Genomic DNA, 24,380 nt, shown 5'->3' with positions numbered 1-24,380 from the left:
ATCACTGCTGAAAGCAGAATCCTCATCCTGGAGAAGAGATGGGGACCAGAAAGACGGGGCGCAGAGGCTGCTTTTGACATCATCCGGATCACCCGAGGCGCTAGAGTTCCTGGTTCCCAACCAGACTCAGAGTGGATACCAGTGCTCTCACTGCAGCGAAGGGGCTCCTGCAGCAGCCGGGGGAGGCCATCACTGGAGCGGGGACTCGCCTGCCCGCAGGTGGTCATCTCCATCAGCCTCCCCAGGCACCCACACGGCAGGGGGTTACCTGGCTCCAGGTATCTCTTCTGTAAATGAAGAACTGACCTCAGTTGTCAATTCGCTCACTGTCTAATTCGAAGGCCCCTGCTGGCTTTATGGTTGTGCTGAAAGGGTCTGACACAACAGCCCGAGCTGCCCCGGGACTCTCCTGAAGCCCTGTCCAGGGGCCCCAGTTCAGCAGGTGTTGGGGAGGCCCAGCAAGAAGATGGGTGAAAGGTCCTGGTGAATCTGCACTGCGGTGAGCGTGCACTGATCCTGATGGAGCCGGGGAGTGTGCGGTGCTCTCTGGAGTGAGGCTGCGGCATCGCACCAACTCAGGGCTGCCCTTGGGCAAGGCTGTTGTCACTTGTTAAGGGACAAGAACTACCTGACAACTGCTGGAGAGTTGCCATAGTCCTGGGTGAGGTGCATGCCCACGGCAGCCTGGATATCCTTACCCTTCCTCAGTTCAACCCTCTTCCAGGGACTCTGCGGGGACACCAAAGGAGTGTCTGGCAAAACCAGAGTCCAGGACCTCTCTCCATTCAAGCTGCCACATTTGGCGGAACAGCCAGGGAAAGCTCACCCCCGCCCCTTCCTCTGGAGGCGGCAGTGCATGGAGGCAGCTGAGTCTCTCCGCTCAATGCCCCACAGCATCTCTGAAGGTCCTTGGATTGCCCCCTGCTAAATCCTTGGGGATTCAGCCTTGGGCCCAGGCTTTCTTGGACCCTCCCTCAGGGTTTTTTTATGGAAGGCACACCCAGAGCCAAGATGTATGACCCAATTTTCTTACAGTCCAAGTCATGGGCCTGGCAGCTAGGCCCACCTTGTCCTCCAGGGCTATGCCCCTGCATAAACCCACCCTCTCCCCATGCTTTGCCCTTGGACCACTTCAGAACACAGTCACCCTGCCTACCGTCACACATCTCCTGTTAGGGCAGGGGGAGCCCCTGCAGGCCACCTGGCCCAAACTCCTCCATGTGGGGAGGAGAAACTGAGGCCCGGCAGGGATGAAGCTGCCCCAAGACCCAGTTCTGTGTTTTTTGGTTCCACACTAGAACCACTATTTAAATAAAGTCCTCCCCTCCCAAAGGCAAAGGAGCTCCCAATGCCTCCCTCCCCAACTCCTGTTGGGGTCCTGAGCCAGAGGTGCTTATCGGTCAGGGCACAGGCCAACCTCGTGCCTCCGTTGTCCCTCCTGCACGCAGGCCCACAGAGGTCATAGGTGTGTAATTCCCTTGGCACCTGCTGGCAGTGAGGCAAGCAAGGTGAGTTTCCTCCCCTGCCCCCAGCCTGCTCCAGCATGGCCATGATATGCGGACTGTAGTTCAGAGACCCCCAAGCCCACGCTCTCAATTGCATACCCAGCAAGGGGAAGGGCCTTGCCATAGGCCACCCAGCAGGTCAGGGTGGAGGTGGAGCTGTTCCTGCCTTGCAGCCCTGAGAGGCCAGCTCTGCCCTGGGGCAGTCGGGAAGAAGGCAGGTCCACAGGAGACAACTCATGGGAAAAAAGCCCAATAAACGGAGCTGTCACTAGCAGCTTGGAGCCTCTGACCAGGAGAGGAGAAATGGAATGACACCACCCGAGACACAAGAACTTCAGTTACGGCCTAACAGACCAAAGTCAGACTTACGGAAGGACGCCAGAAGTCAGCAAGATGGATGGAAGGCCCTTTACAGACCATGTAGTCCACCATTTTACAGATGGCAACACTGAGGCCCAGAGAGGCTCAATAACTTGGAGGCAAGGATGAGGCAAGGAGAGGCCAGGGGCTCCTTGCCCCCAGTCCATGAGCTGCTGCTGGTCAAGAAGCTCATCCAAGGCTGGCCTAGAGAGTGGCAGGGGGCAGGGGGAGGGGAAACCACCAGCTCTGGGGCCACACCCATCACCCTCACCCTCCTCCCAGTCAGGACAGCAGCAGCATCTCCCTGCGAGAAATTAAACGCTCATCTCCCCCAAGAGCCACCTCCAGGGCTCATCCTGCCTTCTGTCCTGTGGGCCACAAGGGCCAGAGTGGGCCACGCTCACTCCACGGGAATTCCACGGCGGCCCCTCTCAGCTCTGCAGTTTGTCCAGGAGAAGCTGAGCTACCACGGCTCCCTGGAGTTCTAGCGGCTGGGCAAGCGATGCAGCCTCATGTCCTCCTTCTGGATGTGCTCGTAACAGGACTGGCGGGAGAGAGGTGAGGCTGAAGCCAGCTGGCCTGCCCGCTTCAGCCACATGCACAGGCTCTAGGGCCTGACATTGGGGCGCACCCACCTCCCGGGCCTGGACCACTATGTCTCCGACTCAGCCCTCAGCCACAGTCTGCAAGGAAATGGCTCCTTCCCTCACCTATTGTGCTCAGGGATGCAGCCTGGAACACACTCAGCCCTGGGGATCCGAGGGCCAGGATGCACTGTGCCCACCTCCCCCCCACCCAGCCCCTTCTAACAAGGGCAAGAGCAGTGGCTCTGTGAGGACCCTTCCCATGGAGACACACAGAAGCTGTGAATTTGAGCTCATCCCCGCGATGGTGTCTGGGGTGAAAGGGGTCTGCCCCAGTGGCCAGGGCATTTCTGCCTGGCCCACCGCCTCTGTCCCTCACCTCCAGGGCCGTGAGCAAGAAGTCATACAGGCCCCCTGTGTGGATAGGGGCCATCATATCACGGATCAGGTGGATCTCGGCTCCCAGGTGCTGGATTCTGGAGAACCACCGCCACCACAACGAGAGGGAAAAGGGGACCTATCAGGGACAGGCATCCAGCAGCCGGGAAGGAGCTCTGGCCTGGGTGGCTGGACACCTGGTCCCTGCTCTGAGTTTGGCCCCCACAGGACCCTGGGTGGGCCTCTCTGGGCCTCAGCTTCCCCATGTGTACCAAGAAAGGCTGTGCCCATAAACCCCCATGTTCAAAGACTTTGGAGTATGTCTTGGTTGGGGGTGGGCAGGGTGGGAAGGGGACCTCCTGCAGCCCGCCCCCAGCTGGGGCTCACTGGGCACGCGACACCACGTAGACGAGCAGCGGCAGCAGGTCGTCCATGGGCAGCTTGTGCTCCTGGCCGAGCATCCGTGACACAGTGGCCTCAATTTCCCTGTATGTCCTCTCCAGCACCTCCAGCTTCTCCCGGGGGTCCACCGTGGTGCTGCAGCAGGGTAGCTGGCTCCAGATCAAGGCCCTCAGGTTCAGTCCCAACCAGGGGCCCCAACACTCCTGCCACCCACACCCACCCTCCCTGGGGTGTGGCTCACATCATCTTCTGCAGACATTCCGTGGCTGACAGGAAGCACTCGTCTCTGACTAGGGAGTATCTCTGCGTGGTTGGGGGAGTGGGTTAGATGAAACCTCCTCTTACCCAGGGTCAGGGCTGGCCCCCGAGCCCCTCACCATCCACCCCCTTCCCCATCACTGGCTTCAGGACAGCTCTGCCCAGAGGGTTGAGTGACCCAGGGAAGGTCACAGATCCACTGTAAGCCTCAGTCTACTCAACTGTAAAGTGGGGTAAATGGTCTCCAGGACGCTGGGAGGATCAAAATGGAAAAAGAAGATAAGAATCATAACAGCCAATGGTCACTGGGTGCCGCCCAGTTCTATGTCAATGGTTCTTGAGTCCCAGGGCTTGTTGAAACACAAATTCCAAGTTCACTCCCTGAGTCTCTGACTCAGTAGGTCTGGGATGGGTTCAAGAATCTGCTTTTCTAACAGGCTCCCAGACAACGCTGATGCTGCCAATCCAGCAAACGCACTTTGAGAACCAATGCCCCTCGTGTTCTGGCCCACATCACCCGACAACAATCACAGGAGGTAGTACTAGTACCGCATCAGGGACTACTTCTACAGATGGGAAAACTGAGGCATGGAGATCAAGTATCTCACCCAAGGTCGTACAGCCAGTAAAAGGGTGGAACCTAAGCTTGAACCTGGTCACTGTGGCTGTACACTCATCCACATGGGAAATCAGAACAGTGCAGAAAGCCTGCCATATCCTCCCTCACCCGCCTATGCAGCTTCTGACCAGTGACCATGAGGCAGAGAGCTGCTCGGAAGGCTGGGCAAACCTGGGGGCCCAGCTCAGGCTCAGACCTCCCTCTCCTAGGCAGGTAATGGGCCCACACTCTCACCTGATTGGTCGTCAGCGTGAGGTCCTTGAGGGGCCACAGGTGCCTGAAATTAAAGCAAGATGGGAAGCTCTGCCAGGACCAGGTCTGAGGGTCTGAGGTCAGAGGGCAAATTTCCTGCACCTCCATGTCCCCCAGGAGGGCTGAGCAGGGGAAAGGGGCAGGGGATGCACAATGGCATCTGGGAACACTTGTGTGAAGCCCAGGCAAGAGGAGGGCAGGAGGGATGCCCTGAGAGGGCAGCCCTCCATGTAGCCCCAAAATACGAGTGGGACTGGAACACAATGAGGAGACAGAGGGTTAGTGCTGCAGGCCAGGGGACCCTCCTAGGCAAAGTCCTGGGGGTCAGGCCAGAGAGCTCAGTGGTAGAGACTGCTCCAGGGGCTCAGTGAGCTGGCCCAGGCTGGCGAGAAGTAGGGATGCCATGCAAGGCAAATAGAGCCAATGGAGCAGGGAGGCCAGCATGGAGGAGGCGGCACCGAGGCAGCAGGAGGGGTGGGGAGGAGGGACTCTTGCAAAGTCATGGACAACCAGGTCTCTGGGCTGGTGCCTGGTCAGATACAGGAAACATTCACCACATCGGAAGGGGAAACAAGGTTTTTTGGCAGGAGGGGGAATGGGAAGCGCCATCACCTTGAGACAAAGGGAACCAGGTGTGGGAGAAGAGAGTGCGTTCATGCCCTCAACACTGGTAGTATCAATGGATCAAAGGGGCATGGAGAAGAACATTTTGATGACTGAGGGCGGAAGGGAGGCTCTGACCTACTTCCGGAACAGTCCTCAGTTTCCCCTTGAGGATCTCCCCTCTCCCACTCTCAGTCCAAGAGCTGGGAGCAGGCGACCTTGCCCCAGCCCCAGTGGTAGATATTGAGGCCAGCCTGGCCAATCTGGGCCACAGCCAGCATTCAGGGGCACATTCAAGACCCCAGCCAAGCCAGGGAGGAACTTCAGAGGCTCTGCTGGAGCTGTTGGGAAGGAGACACCAGCTCCCTGTGGGGCCTGAGCTGGGAGAATATAAACCTCGAGTGGCTGGTACCATATTTGTCACCATACGGGGGAGCCAGAGAGCCCAACAGAGAACGAGAGAAGTTGCTTCCTTTATCATGCAGCTGGACACCCAGATCCAGCCACACCTGAATCTAGCCACACCTTAGAACTTCATGGGTACACGAGCCAATTAACCTCCCCGCTTTTTTGCTGAAGACAATTTGGGTTTGTACCCTCTGCTACACAAGGACTCTGGCAATCGTGGCATGGTAGGGAGGCTTACTTCTGTACATCCAGGAACTCAAGCAGCTTGGTGTCGGGGAAGAGGCTAAGGTTGGCAATGCCCTGGCTGTAGAGGCTGTCCTCCCTCTCATGAAGAAGCAGGTAGAGAGTGAAGAGCTCCGAGTAGAAGCTGGGCAGGACAAGGGGTAGCATCAATCTGTGCACCTGCAGGTCCCTGAGTGAGAGCCACCAGGACAGGTCAGGGTCAGCAGGGTGGGCGTGGGGATCTACTTGGGCTGCCCCTCAAAGAGTCCACAGAACTCCTCGTCCCACCACAGTGTTCCTGCCTCCAGCCTCCTCCACCCCGGAGAAAACCCTTCCCAGCCTGTTCTTAGTCATTTCACAACCAATTGTCATCTGTGACTACCTCACACTCTCACTTGACTTTGAGAACCAATATGGCAGCTGAGGCAGAATTTTGATCCCCATTTAATTGAAAGCAAAACCAGGGCCTTGATAGATGAGTGACCTGCAGCAAAGCTCTCAGCAGCCGTTCCAAGCTAGTCCAGTTCTGCCTCCTAGTTTTCTGTGCTCCCTAGGACTCAGGGGGAAGTTCTCCCTAATGTCTAACCCCATTTCCCATGCCTCCTGCAATGCAGTAACAGAAAGACCTCTCTGATCAGGATCTCTGGGCCTGGAATCTGAAGGCAAATTTTAAGGTTTGGTCTCAGGGGACTGGGGAGACAGATTTAATGACCCACTTAATTCCTGCTCTGTGTGACCTCAGGCTCAGCCCCTGCCAGGCCTCAGTTTCCACATCTGTGCACAGGGAGAAGGAGGTGCCTGAGGCAGCTGCTAACCCTCCATACACCCAAGAGATGAGGGTGGGATAACACGTTTAGAACAAAGATGCATTTGATGCACTGTGGCAGTGCCCCTCCCCAGGTTGCTCAAGGAAGAGAGGTCATGGATCATTCTGATTCTTGAATGGTCAATGAGCAATATTTGGTCAATAGCATGAACCCCTAACATTTCCCAAGAAATACCCTTTTCCCCCGAAGGAGGGCCCAGAAGCAAAGGTATAAGGACTCCCAGGACCCGAGCCTGGCTGCACCAAGGCAGAGAACCCCACAGACCTAATGGGGGCAGTCACCTTGTCTCTGCATCTTGATCTTCCTCTGGGGCCTGGCCCTTGCACTGTAAGGCAACCTGCAGCAGACCCCTGCAAACCAAAGGGAGGGGCAGCGTGGCTGCCATCTCCCACAGAATGGGAGTCACCAAAGGCCAGGCAGGTGGGCTCCACCCCCAGAACCATGGAGCCTGAGGACTGCAGAGCCCAGTGGCCCAAACCCCAGCAGTGAGGAGGCTGGGAGTACGGGATGTCTGCCCGAGTGTCCTGGAACCCTACAAGAGCACTACCTGCAGCATCTAAGGTTTCAGTTTATAGCGTTTGACGAGGTCACAGCTCAGCCGGGACAGGACGGGAGATGGTGTCTGAGCCCAGGTCAGGCTCCGTTTGCAGTGCGGTTAGAGTTCTCCTGGGGTCAGGGCTAGCCCAGGGCCTGGCTGGGGCTTGGACTCTGGCTGCAGTCAGGCCTTGCTATCACCTCCCCACCCTCTAACCCCTATGCTCACCAGCTGCATATTAACCAACCCACCCTCTGTTTCTTTCTCGATCCAGACCCAAGGCAAAGGCACCCTTCCTACCCAGGGCACCAGGCAGAGCTGATGCTTGGAAAGGGCAGAGCTCCCCCCACACCCCGCCCTGGGGTCACAGTGCAGTGGTTGTCCCCATGTGCCACCAAGCTCACCTGTAGGCGGCCCAGAGTTCCTGGGCGTGCTGCTTCACCTCCTCCTGCGCCAGCCCCTGCAGGTGCTTGTTGGCCCCAATGCCTGAGTATGTGGCCTGGAAGGTCAGCATCAGAGTCCGGAGCAGCTTTCCCAGGGGATGCAGAGAGTTGCTCAGGGCCTGGGCAGGTGCAAAGGCAACAAAGAGATACTCAGCACCGTGGGCTGGAGCACAGCATGCCCACGCAAGACCCCACTTCTTCGATGGGAGCACCGAGGCACTCTCAGCAAGGGCCCACAGGCAGGCCTGTCCCCTCTGGTCAGCACCCTCCCCTGAGCCCTTACCTTCCTGAGGCACTGCTGCAGGGCCTCGGGCGCCCGGTGCTGCAGCAGCTCCTCCAGGATGTCCTCCATTCTGCCTGCGTGGTCCTCGGGGTGGGTCCTGGGGCACCACACACACACACGTCTCTCACCCACGCCCAGGCCTGCCCTCTCTGGGAAGCCTTCCTCCCCTGGCCAACTCAGAGCCCCACTGACCCCAACACTGAGCTCTGGATGCCCTATGGGTACACACGCCCACGCATGCCTGGGCCTCACCTCTCGCAGCACAGGTACTCCTGGGACTTGCGCAGCTCCCTTGAGCTCTGCACGTGGAAGCCCAGCAGGGCCTCCTGCAGGTCTCCAGGGCAGCCGGCTTGAACAAAGTCCTGGAAGGGGCCATAGACGCCCTGCCAGCGGCTCTCCACGGGGAAGACGCCCAGGCCCAGCTGCCTGCGATGGAGGCAGTGGGGGACATGGATAGGGATGGAGCCATGCTGGGCAGGACCCTGTTCAGCCCTTGGAGAGGTGGGGATACCCAGCCTGGCCCAGAGTCAGGGCCCAGGTGGGGTGGGTGGAGTGGGGGATGCAGAGCGGCCTGACCTCCAAGGCTCCAGGAGGAGAAACAGGAGGCAGAGAAGGGTCAGAGAGAATCTACTCCACGGTAGAGAAAAGAGACAAGGGCACGCAGAGCACTGGAAAAGAAACAGAAAGATCTGGAGAGCTGAAGGCCAAGTCCAGAGAGTGGGGTCTTGGCCTAAGAGAGACCAGGGCCCAAATCCCAGGATTCCCCCGTCACGGGACCCTGCTCTCCCTCCTACCACACCTGGGTCCTTCCTGAGCTTGATCCTGTCTCAGCCAATAGGCTTAGGGGTCTGGCCGTGTGTGTGTCTGGTGCAGTGTCTAATGGAGCACTGCTCTCCCATGTCACGCTCATAGATTTTCCTACACCTGCACCCGACCCGGGCTCACACCCCTAGGGTTTGCCATCCACTTCTAGCTCCTGCTGTCAGGGAAAAGAAACATGCAGGGACAATGTGTCAAGTAAACAACATGTGAAATGCTGGCTGGCACCATTAGAACCACCACCCACACCTCAAGAGACATAGTAAGAGTCACCACTTGAACAACGGTTTTCCAAGGAAGAACTCTGTCCCCATAGGGAAGAAGTCCATCCTCTTCTCAAATACCCCATGATAGGGACAGAGATTCCACTTAGTAAGCTTCCTTCTTTACCCTGGCTGCCAGGGAACTCAGAGCCAGGCTAATGCTTGATTATAAGGCCTATCTGCACCTCCCTTTCTTGTAAGCTCAACTCACACTTTAATTTTCTATCCTATTCTTGTTTGTTTTGTTTCATAAACTGTCTTGTACCCTTCCTAGAATAAAAGCAGGGTCTAAGCAAAGCCTACACATAGTATTTTTCTCCAGTTTTGTGGCATGTGGAGTTACCGTCACATAGCCCTTAATTCCAAGAGTCTCTGACAAGGGCTATGTGACCTGAGCTCTCTGAACTCTCCAAAGAGCTAGGAGGAGGTACAGAAAAGCCGTTCTAATGAGACCTGAGTCTTTAGGGTAGAAACATAGACACACACAGACACCCCCCCCCCCCCAGAAAGGCTTCAGAATACACAGGCCAGACGGTCAGTCTCTCACCTCTTGCGGGTACTGCCTGGATCTGGAGGGAGGGCAGCTGTGTCCAGCACACCCTGGGTATGCAGTCCTCTCCCTGCCCCACTGCCAAAAGAGCCCTCCAGGGTGAAGCCATTAGGGAAGGTGACCTTGCCCTGGAAGCCAGGAGACAGATGCAGGGATGCCTGTCCATCTGTCTGTCCAGCTGCCCTTCCATCCCATCATGACAGGCCTCATGCCTGTCCATCCCGGGTCACAGAGGCTAGAAACTGATGGATGGCCTTCCCACCATCCATTCAATCTGCCCCACCCCAAGGGGCTCATAATCCTCCACCCCTGCAGGAGCCCCTGCCTGTGCCCACCACCAAGGGGCTCACCTCTGAGGCAGGAAACGGCGAGGGAGACAGAGAAGGGACTCACAGGTCAGAGTGGGGAGGACCACCACTGGGTCCAGAAGTAGGCAGAGGCCTCGGGAGGACATGAGGTATTACCGGCCTTGAGGAGGGGCAATTCCTTGCTGCATGCGACTGTCCCATTCACAGCATTCCTAGTCTCCATCCACTAGATGCCATAGTACCCGCCAGTCAAATAGCCCCCACATTTCCAAAGGCCCCAGCAGGGATACAACTGCCTTCTGCGAGGTCAGCTCAGACAGAAACATACTGAAGGACAATGCCTCCAGGGGCACCTGCCCAAGGCACTGATGGTGGTGGTGGAGGGGGTGGATCCCTATCTTGGGGGCCAGGAGGGGACACAGCCAGGAGACCACCAGCACCCTCTGCACCCAAGGCAAGCCTACCTATCCCCTCTTGACTCACACCCGATCAAATCACACCTCCGCAGCAGGGAATTGTCACTGTATCCACCCCCTAGATGTAGTGGAGATGGGAGAGGCCCTCCCTTACCTGCTCCACCTACCCTCAGCCCTAAATCCAAGCAGGAAGATTACAGACCCCAGCCAAGGTCTCAGCAGGGAGTGGAGTAAGGTCTCTGTGGCTCTCACCTTCCCCACGAAGGTCAGGTCCCTGGTGAAGGTGCCCTCATACAAGGAGTCATCTTCAGAGAGAAGGATCCCTGGGCCCTAGGGAAGGAAGCGGGGAGGGTAGGGGCAGTGGGTTAGGAAGGGCCAGAAGACTGGCGGTGGGGAGGGGAGGTGGGCAGTGACCCATGGGCAGAAGGGTCCTGAGCCCTGCCATACCTCCCAGGACTGTGCCTAGGTGGGATGCCAGCCCCTGGCCTTCTGAGCACTGAGCACAAGGCCCATGGACCTCGACCCTGGGTTACCTTGACCAACACCCTGGGACCTGGCTCCTCCCCTCCAGCAGCCTCTCTCCAGAAGCCTCCTGGGGGACCCTTCCTTCCCACCTACAGCTCAGGAAGTACTGGGCTTTTCCTGAACCATCCCCACTTCCCTGTCACTGACCCCGGGGGCCGTGGAGCTGATCTGGCTCCTGTGCTGCACTGGCTGCCAGGAAGCTCAGAACCAAATGGGACACAATTCGCCTTCTACTTATTTCTGAATCTACCTTAGGTGCCTATTCTTACCTTTTCTTCCTCCTTCAATCCTTTCCAGGACAAAGTATAGATAAACAAACAAGCCACAATATCAGTAACGGCCATCAGGCCAGAGCTTCACTATGTGCCAAGCACCCGGCAGGGTGTGGGTGAGGCAGAAGGTGAGGGCTATGCCCGGGCACGGGAGACCTGCGCTTGAGCCTCAGTTCTGACACTCAAGAGAAGGCGACAGTGGGCAGGTTTTCTGACCTCTCTGAGCCTCACGTTTGTCACTTTTACACTAGGGACAATAACATGACCCCAGGGCTACTGGGAGGATCCCATGAGATTATGTTTCGAGGCTTAGCCCAGAGCTAGACACCCAGTTAGGGGTCTATAAACATGGGTAGTAGAGGCTGCTGGCATCCTCATTACTATGCACTTCATTGTTGCTATTTTAGTGAGTCGTTACGATAAGCAGTTCACCTGAGCTGCTGATGGGAAAACTGAGGCTGGGAGGGGCAGGGACTTGGCCAAGGCCAGGGTAGGTAGGTGGCAGAACTGGATTCCTGCCCAGGTTCTGGCTCCCTCCAGCACGTCGGAACCCTGCTTCCTGCCCCATCCACCCCTGACCAGTCTCAGTTCAGCTTTGGAGCCCCCAGAGCAGGGAAAGGGTAGCTCAGGACACACGTGGGTCACTGCACTCACCACCATCTTGTCTGCCTGGAAGGTCCCCTGGTAGCAGACACCCGCCTGGGTGACCACGACCCCTCGGCCATGGCGCTGGTCAGCCTGCCACATGCCAATATAGCGCTCACCCCTGGGGGAGGAGAGAGTAGGGCCAGAGTTGGATCAGAATTGTTCCCATGCACCTTCTGTGTGTTCTGCTGGCATGGGACCGGGGTGGGGGGCAGGGGTCAGATAAGGAGCAATGACATGGCCTGAATCCACTCAAGTCAGACATAGGGCAGGTGAGGTGAGGACCCGCAGGAGGAACGAGGGTGGAGGAGGAAGGGAGCCTGCCTGGGGGAAGGCATCCTGGCAGGCTTCCCGGGAGAGGTGGCAGGAAGGACAGATGGAGTAAGTTAGGGTGCCACTTAACATATGCAAAGCCATTGAGGCAGGAGTGTACGATAGATACGTGGGGGCGTTCAGTGGTCTAAAAGGCTAGGGGCCACACGGGTGGCATGGCAGGCATGAGGTCAGAGGAGCAGGCAAGGCCTCAAATGTCAGGCCAAGGACACTGGGCTCTGTCTCAGCCCAGAGAGCCTGGAAGGGCTGTGATCCTTTGATAGGACCAGATCAGGGGGTCAGAAACTCCTCTCTGAAAGCGCAGGGAGGGGCCAGAGTTGGGGGGGCTCCTGCAGTCAAGGTCGGGGTCCCTCATCCTGAGCCTCAGCAACAACCGAGGGAGTGGAAAGAAAGTGAGGGGCTTCAGAGAGACTCTGGGGGACAGACAGAATGGACCCAGTGACGACAGGGAACCCGGGCCCTGAGGCATTTGGTCTGTGAGGGCCCCTCTGCCCCTCAATCCTGGTGTGGGGCTGCAGAGCACTCACCTGTCGCCGTCGTCCTGGACGCCATAGCCACTCCTCTGGCCCCTCTCCCAGTGGCCCGTGTACCTGCAGGGCTGAGGGGTCTGCGGGGTGCTCTCAAGGACCCCAAATCCATGCCGCAGGCCTTCCTGAAAGTAGCCCTTGTACACCTCGCTGGTGCTGTACCTGCGGAGGGTCACCAATGGCTGGCCCTGCCTCCCAGAGGACGAGCCTGTCCCATGAGCCTCTCCTACCATCAGGCCAAGGGTCACTTACTCACAGATGCCATAGCCGCACATGCTGCCTTCCCGCCAGTGGCACTTGTAACAGTCAAACTTATCCTCGGAGGCCTGGGGCACCAGGCGGATGCCAAAGCTGCCAGTGTGGGTGGGCAGGGAGGGAAGTCAGCACTGGGGACACAGCCCTGGCCCAAGACACCTGTCACAGCCCCTCCATGCCCAGGAGTGTCCCTGCTCTTCCAAGGGGCCTTCTCAGACGATGGGGAGAATCTGAGAGGTGCTGAGCCCCATCTTGTTCCCTAGGGCCCCTCAGGACACCCCATCTCCACCCCAACCCCCATGCACTCTGGGAGGGCCTTCTGGCCCTGGACCACTCCCTCCATGACCTGCCCCCCTCCTCAGGCCTAGTTTCCCCTTTAGGACAATGAGTGGAGCTGGACCACATGGCCTCCAAGTTTCTGCTTGAGGTTTGGGAATGTAGGATGGGGCCAGGCTGGTGACAGTGGAGAGGGGTGGAAACCACTCCCTGCCTGCCCACCACACAGTCCTGTGTCAGCCCCAGCCTTACCCGTGCTCCAGGCCCTGGCAGAAATCCCCCACATGATTCCGCCCGTCTGGCCACTTCAGGGTTCCCCTGTAACACAGTCGAGGTCCACGGGCATCAGGTCCATGGGCATCAGACCCACCAGACCTTCAACACACACAAGACCCCCAGCCAACCTCTGCCGCAGACTCTCTCCGAGGCCTCGATCCCCCTTGGACTGGACTCTCTGCCCCAACTCGGTCTTCTTCTCTGAGCTTTATGGCCCCACATGGGCTCTCAGCCCTTCTCTACTCCTGGCACAATGGCCCCAGCAGCCTCACAGAGTGTGCTCCACACCCAGCAGGGAGAGCTCTGGAAGCATCCAGGTTGCCTTTTTCCCTTGACCAACAGGAAGCTCAGAGCTAACCTTCAAGCTCAAGCCAAGTGCTAGTCAGTGGGGTTTCTACCATCCTTGTCTCCTCTTCTGACACAGCATTGCTTTTTCTGTGTTTTTGTTCATAAGCTTCCTCAAGCCCTTTCTGGAAGCAGGCAGGGTATCAGAAATGAGTGGAATGCTTGCAAGCGTAACCTTGGCGAGTCCTTTCTGCTTTCTGGGCCTTGGTTTCGCCAGCTGTAGCACAAGTTGGGGCCATGTTCTTCAAAAGCCTATCTGCCTGTGGGGTCGTGTCGACCTGCAACTGAGGCCAGGTTCACCCTAGAACCTGCCCTGAGGCCTGGGGAAAGTCATGCCAGTCTCTGGGCCTCAGCTTCTGCACCTATCACCTAAAGGGGGTGATAACACTCCCCCAGAGCATTCATGTAAGGACTGATGAAGACAGAATGTCTGCAAAACATTTCTACCACCACCAGACAATGCTATGTAGACATGAGAGTTTTCTTCCACTCGCCTGAGAACAGAATGGTAACTGTGGGCCCTGCAGGTCAGCTTCCTGATGTCTGCCCCACGCTCGGTAGACTCACTGCCATCAAGACTGTATCTGGCACAAACCTACAGTGGGCCAGGTCCTGTCCAAGAGGACTTAAGAGAGACTGTGGGGGACAAACAGATTTCACCACAGGGGGGTAACAGCCTTTGGTTCATGCCCCGAGGCAATTAGGTCCATATGGGTCCTGTCTGCCCCTCAGACTCCCAGGAGGATCCCTGCCTTGCTTGGCCCAGAGCCTCCTCGGTCACTCACTTGCCATGGGGCCTGCCACCATACCACTCGCCCTCATAGGTGGCCTGGCTGAAGCGGCCCTCCGCACGGAAGGTGTATGCTCCATAGCGGCAGATGGGGGGTTCAGAAGGCTCCAGGCCCGCCCCCAGCACCGGGAAGTCCTTCTTCCCACGCAAGGTCTGGCACACAGCCTGGGTGACCTTCCACTGCCAGGCCACCTGCGGGGGGACAGGGAAACACAGGACAGGCCACTGCTGCTGGAGGCAGCCCCTCTAGGAAGCCTCCTGGGGCGGCAACAGGTATCACCCTACCCACACCCACTCTTATCACTTGCGGGGACCTCCAACGGCTCCCGTGCTGCTCCCTGGGGCCTCATTCAGACCTGAATACTTGTTTGCAGCTTCGGGCCTGCCCAGAGAGGCCAAACAGAACCTTCGAACAGGCCCCAACCCTGGCTTCACAGAGAAAAGCAAGTGTTCCCGTAGGCATTCTGATGCCTGAGCCCAGGCGGACCCCTGACTCACTCTGACCATGACTCCAGAGGCTTGACATTCCCAACGAGCCTCCAGGGCTGTATACCTGTGCCCTCCCCTTACCCTCCTGTCGCCTTCCCTCACTCCCCTGACCCCACTCCCCGGATTCACAGTCTGCCCACACTCACCCGGCCCTGTGGGTCCTTGGAGCACAAGGAGAACTCTTCCTCAGGCGTGAGGAGGTGAAACATGCACCTAGACAGATGGAGCTAATGAGTAGGCTCCAGCTCTGTCCAGGAGGGTGCTGAGGGAGGGCCCAAGTCAGAGGCCTGGGGTGGGCAGGTTACATGGGGTAGAGGGAGGGAAGGCCTGGGGCGTCACTGGATGGGGGTGCTTACCCGTCCTGCCCAGGTTCCACCCACACCAGCTTCAGATCAAAGGTGTGGACACTGTGGCCCTGGAAGAAGAGGGGGCACAGGTGGGCAAGACGCTCATCTATTCTCTGGTCTGGGCTTGCTCCCAAGCAGCAGCTCGCTGGCACACCGCTGGGTGTCCCCAGCATGCTCAGTGCGGCACACCCAGCACTGAGTCCCACACCACCCCTGCCGGCTCCCCATCTCCAGGACAGGTCCTCCACCTCCCTTCCCACCCGAGGGCCTGGCCAGAAACCCAGGACAAGCCTCCCGCACCCCCGACATTCTGCTCCATCAGGGCCCCCAGAGTGGTCTTCTGGAAATGCAGCATGGATCTTGTTAGCCCCTGCTGGAAACCTCTCTAAGGTCCCTACGGCTGAGCCTGACACCTGAGACCACACAGACCACTCCCCTCCACTGCCTGGGCCTCCTCCAGTTTGCCACAAATTCTCCTCAGCCTGAACTTTTGCATGTGCTCTTCCTTCTACTTGGAATGTCATCCCTGCTCTGAGAGATAGACCAAACCTCCCTTCCTCTGGAAGATTTTGCAGAGTGACCTTTCACCTGGCAACAGACACAGGTGGAAGCGGCACCAGGCCCAGGCCTGAAGGGGAGGAGGAGTGTGCCAGACACGGGCCAGGACAAGAGAGGATTCAGCACAGACAACAGGACGTGCCAAGGTCCAGAGGTGGGAAAGGGCTCAGCACCTTTTAGTGACAGTATCTCGTCAGCATACCTGGAGCACAGAGGGTGAAATCGGGAGTGGAGGGAAACAAACTGAATCAAAACCCCAAAACCAGGCTTCAGGAGACATAGGTTTGGATGGGCAAGTAGCATCCCTTCTAGGCCTCAGCCTCCCTATCTGCAGGGGAGTTCCAGGCTGACACTCTAGGGGGATACAGAAGACAGTGCTCTGGCTATCAGAGGAGTAACATAAGTTCAGGGGGAACTAGGCACAGCCAAGGTTATGGGCCACATAACAAATCCCAAACCCTAGTACTGGCTCCCTCCTGACTTCTGTAATGCCGAGAGCCCGGGCACTGCTGCTACATGGAACTCCTCTCTAGAAGCCTTGCATGTGCCCTGAATGGTTCACGCAGCCCTCCTCAGCCACTATGGGCCACTTATGACCGTTGTCTGAGGTTCCTCTCCGGTTGGAGGAAGACAACTAGGAGTTGTCTGCCATCTGCTGAAGCACAAACTGACAAGTGTCCCACTTTACAGGTAAGGAAACTGAGGGGAAGACATTTAACAGGGATACCAGCTGTGGAGAGCTGAGACTGGAAGAGCCCTGCTCCATAGCCCACACTCCTTCAGGGATGGCTCCACCTGCTGCCCCCACCCTAGCACTCTGCCCTTCTGCCCCCATCACCTCCTCAGGCCCAAGTTCTCGCTCCCAACCACATGTCTCTTTCCTACTCCTTTTTTCAACCAGCCCTCAGACCCCCACTGTGACCCCACGACCTCTGGCCAGCCCCACCCTACCTGTAGCAGGACAAGGGCATCATCAAAGAGCAGCACACGCTCTGCCCTCAGCGGGGTGACCGTCACAGGTATGTCCTGGCTGTCTTGCAAGAGTCGGTGAGCGGGGGTACAGAGCACATCCTGGTGAGGCGAGGAGGGAGGTGCAAGGCTCAGGGACCTCTGTCCTGGATGCTGCTGGCCACTCCACTGCCCACCTCTGCCCCAGGCACCTCCCCCAACACTCTGAGCATCTCCTGGAGGCTCCCAGGTCAGTGATGGGCACTGGGGCTCCAAGGTGGGGGGGTTCATTCCTGGCTATACCCAGAAGGACAGCACAACTTCTCTTGAAGCCTTACTTTGTCCTCCTCCAACCCATCTCAGGCCACGGCCCCAGTCAAGCCCCCATCAACTTTCACCCAGGGTTCTACAATCCCTGCCTCTCTCTGGCAATTCCTGTCCCCTTCACTTGTCCTCCTAATTCTCTGCTGCACTGGGCCCCAAGCCCGTCACGCCCTGTCAGAGCACAGGGGACTTTCCCTCCTGCAGGGGCAATACGGGCAGTGACTCGGGGGTGCAATCATTCAGTGACATCCCAGGAGAGAGGGTCGATTCTGCTGACCACTCTTCCCCAGAGCCAGAAGCTCACATCCCAGCCCAGGAGGTGCTCAGCAAATGGGTGAGGATGGCTGGACAGGGGAACGTCAGAGACACCTGCTTTAGCCGCTGCCCCCCGACCCAGGTGGGGAAGCTGAGGCATGGAGCAGGAAGCAGGCAGCTCAAGCTACCCAACGGGCCCCTGCCGGATGGCAACCCCTTCCCTAACTGCCCCTCAGGCCTCGAACTCACCCGCAGCCGGCTGCTCAGAGTGTGCCAGAGGGCCTGCGTGGCCATGGCCTGGTCCAGCTCCTGCCTCATGAAGGACTGCAAGTTCCCAAAGACGGTGGCTGCGTGCACCAACAGCTCCCGGGTGGGGTGACTCTGTAGGGGGACAGAGCAGCCGGGGTGGGGTATTATCAGAATCTTCTCCCACCCTGTGGTGACTGCCCCAGCCCTGGCCTGGCCCCAACCGGTCAGGAGGTCTGGGTCTAAGTCTAAGTTTTCCCTTTTCTCCCTGCCAGCCCCTCCTCTGGCAGTAGGAGGATGCTTCCAGGGGATTTAGGACCATTCGATGACTCCCCCAGCTGGGGCTGGGCCATGTGTCCTCACACCCAGTACATGATTCTACATCTGTTCTCTGGGTCTCTGCTGGCTCCACTAGGGCAGGGCCATGTACCTTAGATACCCCAGGGCAAGGACATATCCCTTCAAACCCCCCCAGAACAAGACCATGTCCCCAAGGCATGGCCAGGTCCTTCTCAAACCAGGGTTCCTGAGTAGGCAGGTTCCCGGAGCCAGAGGCCCATTTCTCCCATCCCTCAGCTTCCCCACGGGAGACAGGCCTGATAACCAGCAATCACCCCCCGCTCCCCATCACCCCTGCTACCTACCTCCCCGACAGCGTCCCTGAGGCTCAGCAGGAGGAGCATGCAGTGCTGCACATGATGGGTGAGTGGCTGGCGGAGAGCCTGGACCAGCGCCGTGCCCACCGAGCCCTCTGAGCTCATGCCCGACAGGAACTGCTGCAGCGACTTCCGCTGGCCCTGCCAGTACTCGCTGAGTGGAGGGAGGGCCGCACACCCCTTCACTCTCCCCTCCTCTGTTCCCACACCTGCCACCATTGCCCCCTTGCCCTGGCTAATCCCCCAGATCCCAGGACAGTCCCAGACCCCAAACCTCTCTCCCATCAGAAAAACAGTGGCTGAGTGACCCTCTTGGAGATTTGGTAGCAGTATCTCAGAGATTAAAGCCCACCCTGAGTAGCAATTAGGAATGCTTCCCCGCCCCAGGTTCACTCCCGTTAGTTGGTATATGGATTCTGCTCACAGCCTCACTAGGCTTCCCTCCCTCTCTTCAGTGTGGATCAGCATGTAATTGCTAGAGCCAGGATTGCTCAGGATGAGTCCCGGGCCGTGACACTCACTGCTCTGGGGACGTGGCTTCTAAGCCCTCCCTCCCAGACACCCCCAACTCAGAGGCCCACTGCAGCATTCCATGCTCACCTCCTCCTCTTTACTGCCTTCTGAAAGGCCTGCACTGCCACACAGCTTGTGTAGGACTCGATGTACCTGTAGGTAGCACAGGGACACCCAGCAAGCCCAACGCTCAGCTCCAGACCCAAGCCCCTGCCCTTCTGGTGTCCCCAGATCCCACCCACTGAGTGGCTGCAGCCCTGAGGGCCTGGCTCTGGGCACTGGTGACCTTGAGTCTTAACTGACCCAACTAGACAATTCTAACTCAGTCTCTTTTCCCTGGGAGGCCACCAGGCTCAGATCTGGGGTGCCTGAGCCTGCCACCAGGCTAACACCCAAACCCAGGGCTGAACCCAAACCTTTGCCAAAGCCCTGACCCACGTGAGTCCCAGTGCCGGCCCCAGCCCCGCCTTGGCTATCTTACTCCAGGTGGACTTGCAAGACATGGTCAGCGCTGTGCAGCAGCAGCAGGGATTCCAGACTGATGGAGTCCGGGTGGCGCAGCCTCTCCTGCAGTGAGCGCAGGCTTTCCTCCGTCACCTCCCACAGCTGCTGGGAGCTCCTGTGCAGCTGCTGCAGGAGCTGTAGGCACTCTCTGCCCCAGGGATCTGAGGGCTCTGGAGCTGGGGCAGGAGCACAAGCACACTGTGAGGGGAACAGGGCCGCTCCACCTTCCAGGGAGCACGCAGAGGCCCTGGGTGGTCACCGGAGGGGCAGCAGCACCCCTAGCCCTGGAGCTGCAGCTAGGGTCTCACATCCCTGGGGTCCTTGGGACAGAACTGGAAGCCCATGTGCCCCCTTGATCTCAGCAAGGGATGGGCAGGCTACAGCAGTGGGCAGCACCCTTGTGGATTCAACAGGGGCACGTGTCCACCTCCTCACTAAACAGGGACAGCACTGATGACCTAGGGCCACCAAGTACAAGAACCCCCCTGAGTTTCAGAGCTTCCTCAGGTCCAGAATGTGAAGCCCATAGGGTTCTGTAGTCTCCTGCCATTCACAGAAGCACCAACAGAGCCCCCAGGAGGAAGGCACCTGCCCAAGGTCATTTTGTAAACCGGGCATCCTGCCTTCCAGTCATGCCCTGGGTGAAAGCAAGATGAGAATTCAGGCAGAGAATCCAGGCCTGTGCCCTGGGAGGGATGGAACATTGTCTCCGTTCCCAGCAGGTCTGGGCTAGAATGGGGTTCACAGCCTGGTTCCCTGGGGTCCCTTTGAGAAGGAAGCAGCCAGCAACTGGGGGTGAGGGCCCTGGATCCATCCGAAGACACCCACACCAAATGTCACCGCTCCCATTTGCAGCTGAGAAAGCTGTAGCTCAGAAGGTCCAACAAGGGAGGACTCCTGTCTCTAGGACGGTTCCTGCATCCCGCCCCCCTCCCCTCAACTCACCGGCCTCCAGAAGGGGCTGGAGGACAAAGCTGTTGATGCGTGCGAGTGTGGCTGAGAAGACCTCCTCTAGCCGCAGCAGGGCTGCCTCCTCAGGGCTGCACATGGCCAGGGTGCCAGACTCAGGGCCTGAGAACCAAGCAAGATTAGAGCGAATAGCAGCCATGGGAGCAGGGTGCCGTCTCAGGCTATATGCCCAAAAGGCCCATGACCACCCTACCTCAGAACTGAGCAAGGAGCCCATGTCACCCCAAAGGGGAGTTTCTGAACTGGCCAGTGACCCCTGCTCATGCTCCACGTGGGCCCAGCTGAGGGGAGCCTGAAGGAGTGGGAAAGAGGACTCAGAACTGCCAAGGGAAGCATCTATTTTTTACCCAAAAGGCAGATGCTCCTTAAGCCCTCTGGCCTGCTCATTCCTCTGCTCAAACACCCACCATGGCTCCCAAGGGCTCAGAGTAACATCTAGTAGTGCTCCGACCTACCCCTCTCTCCACTGACTCTCTGGAAACAAGGACATACTCTCGGAGGAGCACAGCCTTTATCGCAAGGCCATGGCTCAGGACTCCCTGTCACCCAATAGGGATATGTAGGAGAGGTCTGGGAGAAGTGGGAAATATCCTGCTGGAGCCATGAAGGATGGGCAAGAAATAAAGAGGCAGAGAGGAGGACAAGGCATGCAGGTGGGGGAACCATGAGAGCAAAGGCTCATGGGCATGAAGGCCCAGGCTCTGCAGGTGGCCCACCAAGAGCTCCCTAAGTGGCTAACAGAGGAGCCATGGAGGGCCTCAGAGTGGGGGAGTGATGGGATTCAAAGTCAGACTTGGGGACACGGACTTGGTGACAGTTTCAGAGGAGATGATTCCAAGCCATGAGAGGGTGAGGTGAGTGTGGGCAGGAGCCAGACACTTCATGCCCCCCTGCAAGCTGCAGGACGGGTTCTACTCCAGAGGTGGGGGCCATGGGGGTGGGCAGGTCTTTGGACCTCCTTCCCTGGAGAGCGGGACCCTCCAAGAAAGCAGGATCACCTGAGAACGCAGCCTCCTGACTGGAGGGAGGGGGAGCAAGGGGCCTGGGTTCAAACCCATCCCCATAGCCAGGCTGCATCCTCCAATCAGACACAGCCCTCTCCTACCAGACCTGGCAAAGGAGGTCATCTGCCCAGATTACGTGACTGTACATCTCAGGGTTGAGAATTAGAGAGCCTTTTAACCCCAGACCCTCAGACTCGGCCTCTCTCCGACTCTGACACTCTGAGGCTCTGAGTTGGTTGACCTCGGTGGGGCTGTAGACATAATATGAGGAGATACAGACTGACCCAAAGGATCAAATGAGAGGGGGTCTCATCCCTCCCCACCCAACCCCAAAGACACCAAAGGGCATTCCAGGCTCCTGACAGAGCCTACAATTCCCAGAGAATTGGCTCTGGGGCAGAGTGAGATGAGTGCCTCAGAACTCTGGCCAAGGGCCCAGGCCCAGGACATTCCTGCCCCACCTTTCCTGCTGTTGTTGCTTCAGGAGGGTGAGGCCTTGGGAGGGAGAAGCAGGAAGGAGAAATGGCTGGACACCCAACTGCAGGCTTCTCTTTCTGCTGGCCCCCTGCAGCAGCCCCAGCCCCCTGTGGAGGACTGGGGGAGGGTTGCTCCAAGTCAGCTCAGAATACCAGGACAACACAGCCAAGGAGTCAGGGGTACAGCAAGTGCGGCCTGGGCCCATCTGACCCTCACCCATATCTCCAGAAACTGGTGGAATGGAAAGACCCTTTGGGAAGTGACCTTTCCACCCTCAGCTGGCAGTCTGTCGGGGTCTGAGCTGAGAGGTGAGGACACCAGCTAAAGGTGGAGGGGGGAGGGTGCAGCCAGGATGGGAGGTACAGACTAGGAACCAGATCAGGGTGAGCTGGGGACCTGCAGCAGATAACTCACTGTTGGGAGGCCTTGCACATCAGATCCCCGACACTTACCTGGGGCCCACCCCAACCAATGCCACACCCAGGGCACTCCTCTCCCCTTTAGGCTTCCTCCCCTTGCCCCCATGGGGCTGGCAGAAGCTCCCTTACCCTGGACCCATGGCTCACACCTCAGTAGCTCCCACAGGACCCCCTTCTGACCTCTGCCCAGCTATTCGGCCCTGGCCATGCCCCAGCTTATCCAGAGCCCTGCTCTTCTCTGGGCTTCAATCACCTCCTCTGCGAAATGAAGGTCTGACTAAATCACAGCTTTTCAAACTATTTTAGTCCTCCCTAGAAAGCATAAACCGGTGGAGGGGAGCTCCTCTGGGTATGGGGACCTGCTCTTCAGTCTCCCTTATCTCTCAGTGCAGCCTGGGGCCCCTGAGGATGAGTCTTACCGACACAAACTGGCAACACTGGCAACACAGACTGGCCAGGTCTGTGGCCCCAAAAGGATCTCTAACCCTAGGAAACCGAGTCACACTGCCCAGAGGAAAGGCCAGAGGTTAAACATGGCTGGTGAGACGGCGGGTGGGGAGAAGACTGCAGTTGAGGCTAGACATCTGGTCTGGTTGGTCCCGAGAGCCTCTGCTCCCAGGCTAGGGAGTTCTGGGGCTTCATCCCGCAGGCAATGAGGAGAGTGTGAGGGCAGGGGCCAGGCCAGGCGTGAGTGTGCCTGAGTGTGTACACTGGCGAGGGAGGAGGAAGAGGTGCTGAACCTAACACCACAGGGACCCGGCAGGAGTCCCACCTCCAACCCTCTCCTCTCTGGTTAAGGGCATGGCTTCCTCACGCTCTCACTCCATCCAGCTCTAAGGTTCCTTAGTAGTAGACTGCACACGATGTACATATGGGGAAACTGAGGCCCAGAAAGGAATGGGAGGGCCCAGAGACACTAACTGTAGAGCATGTACAGGGCTCAGACCCAGGCCTCTGGCTCCCAGTCCCACCAAGCTCACCTGAAAGGCTGGGCGACTCACCTTAGGGCACACAGCAAGTACCTAGGCTTCCCAGGCAGGCTTCATGTTCACCATGGGGCGGGGTGAGGACAGACTGGCTAGTCTTGGCGTGTCCAGGTGAGTAAGCTGCCAGTCCCCGCGGCAATCTAACCAGCCGCCAGACCTGCTCTCTCTCTCACGCGCTCTCTTTCTCTCTCTTGCATTCTAGGCCTCTGTCCATGCTGGGTCCCTCTCTCCCTTGCCTCCTCCAAGGCCTGGCCCCTCAGGCCCCTGGGCCACACCCTGTCATGGTACTCACTCTGTTATTTCCTGGTCTGGACAGGCAAGGAAGTGCTGCTTGCTGTGGAGGCTTTTTCCTGGGCTGCCTTGGAACCCCCTTTGATCATCCAGCAAACTCAGCAGAGGAGGGAGGGGCTGCCCAAGGGAGGGGGCGCTGAACTGTCACAGCTGACGGGTCCCAGCCTCCACCTGGGCCTCTCCCCCCACCCTACCCCGGCACCCTTCCTCTGCCCTTCCGTGGCTCCAGACTTCTTGTCCTAGACCCCACCCCCCACCTTCCCAACCTCTCTGGTCGCTTTTTTCACAGCTTTCCTTCCTCTTCCTGCGTAGTCGCTGGAATTTCCCAAACATGGGATCCACTTCCCACCACCAGGCATTTGCCCATGCCTTCTCACTGCAAGCAATACTAGCCCGCGTCACCTCCTCCTGGCAGTCTCTCAGGCTGGCTGAGGCCCCGCGGGGTCGCCCCACAGCCCAGGCCAAGCCCCTGGGCACTGCCCACGTGTTTGTCTGCCCTCATGTCAGGCACGGGCCCAGGGAGGCTGTCCCGTGGTGACAAGGTGACCAAGGGGCAGGGAGGACGAAGCTGAACCCCGCCGGGAGGGAGGGACCTTCGGACAAACTCGTACGGGCCGGGTGTGAGTGCTGCCAGGGACCGAGGAGTCGTGGAGGGGCGGCGCGCGGCGGCCCGAAGACTAAAGTCCCACCTGGAGCGAGGAGGGGCGGGGAGCAGAAGGGCTCTACCCCAGACGAGAGACCTCCAGCCCTCCCTTACCTGTGCGGCGCGGGGTCCCATGCCGGGAAAGCCGCCGCGGTAGCTCTCTCGCGGACGCCCGCCCCACGTCGGCCCCGCCCCTGCAGGCCCCACCCCCGAAGGCCACTCCACCCCCATGCCCCGTCCCCGCCTCGCCTCCGGGTACCGCTCCGAGTCAAGGGCGGGGTCCTGCCTGGAAGTAGGCGGGGCTTGGCGTCCATCTGCCCCGTGCACTAGGGCTCTCCTGAAGTCTCAGTCTGCAGTCTTCCGGGGTCTGAAGTCTCCTGGGACACAGTGGGGGGCTGGGAGAAGGAGGAGAGGAGGTGGGAGCTTGACCCGCCCCTCGCTCCCCCCAACACACACACGCACACGCTCTTGC

The 24,380-nt window shown here is 58.6% G+C and overlaps 1 protein-coding gene across 13 annotated transcripts; it reads right to left on the bottom strand.

The window, feature by feature from the left end:
- Positions 1-1,898: 1,898 nt before the first annotated feature.
- Positions 1,899-24,083, bottom strand: ALS2CL (ALS2 C-terminal like). 13 transcript variants are annotated; one of them, XR_004352319.1, is made up of 28 exons: positions 24,023-24,083; positions 23,267-23,382; positions 20,065-20,190; positions 19,097-19,295; positions 18,703-18,768; positions 18,091-18,256; positions 17,450-17,581; positions 16,625-16,744; positions 15,125-15,183; positions 14,915-14,981; positions 14,275-14,471; positions 13,121-13,186; positions 12,590-12,688; positions 12,338-12,499; positions 11,487-11,598; positions 10,288-10,365; positions 9,309-9,439; positions 7,932-8,105; positions 7,680-7,776; positions 7,358-7,515; positions 6,700-6,768; positions 5,608-5,781; positions 4,341-4,383; positions 3,710-3,739; positions 3,471-3,532; positions 3,215-3,378; positions 2,829-2,925; positions 1,899-2,409 (listed from the first exon to the last, which is right to left on the bottom strand). XR_004352319.1 is itself a non-coding variant. In XM_032649986.1 (28 exons), exons 3-28 carry the CDS (start codon positions 20,165-20,167, stop codon positions 2,350-2,352), a joined length of 2,871 nt encoding a protein of 956 aa, XP_032505877.1. In that variant the 5' UTR covers positions 20,168-20,190; positions 23,267-23,382; positions 24,023-24,083; the 3' UTR covers positions 1,899-2,349. The 13 variants fall into 13 exon arrangements, 11 of the variants coding, with proteins under 11 accessions (XP_032505877.1, XP_032505883.1, XP_032505882.1 ...); XM_032649986.1 differs by having other exon boundaries at positions 3,215-3,364; XM_032649992.1 differs by having other exon boundaries at positions 3,215-3,364; positions 5,608-5,736.
- Positions 24,084-24,380: the final 297 nt, after the last annotated feature.

This window comes from Phocoena sinus, chromosome 11, assembly GCF_008692025.1.
Source record: "Phocoena sinus isolate mPhoSin1 chromosome 11, mPhoSin1.pri, whole genome shotgun sequence".
Taxonomy (NCBI): domain Eukaryota; kingdom Metazoa; phylum Chordata; class Mammalia; order Artiodactyla; family Phocoenidae; genus Phocoena; species Phocoena sinus.
The sequence above is the reverse complement of the archived record's forward strand: the minus strand, read 5'-3'. Positions and strand labels throughout refer to the sequence as shown.

Bases quoted from the DNA above. Each gene is read 5' to 3' on its own strand.
- ALS2CL (XM_032649986.1), bottom strand. From the start codon at position 20,167: ATGTGCAGCCCTGAGGAGGCAGCCCTGCTGCGGCTAGAGGAGGTCTTC. The intron at 14,982-15,124 runs GTAAGCACCCCC...CCATCTGTCTAG, and splicing joins GTGGAACCTGGGCAGGACGG to GTGCATGTTTCACCTCCTCA. The intron at 2,410-2,828 runs GTGAGGGACAGA...CTCTCCCGCCAG, and splicing joins TCTTGCTCACGGCCCTGGAG to TCCTGTTACGAGCACATCCA.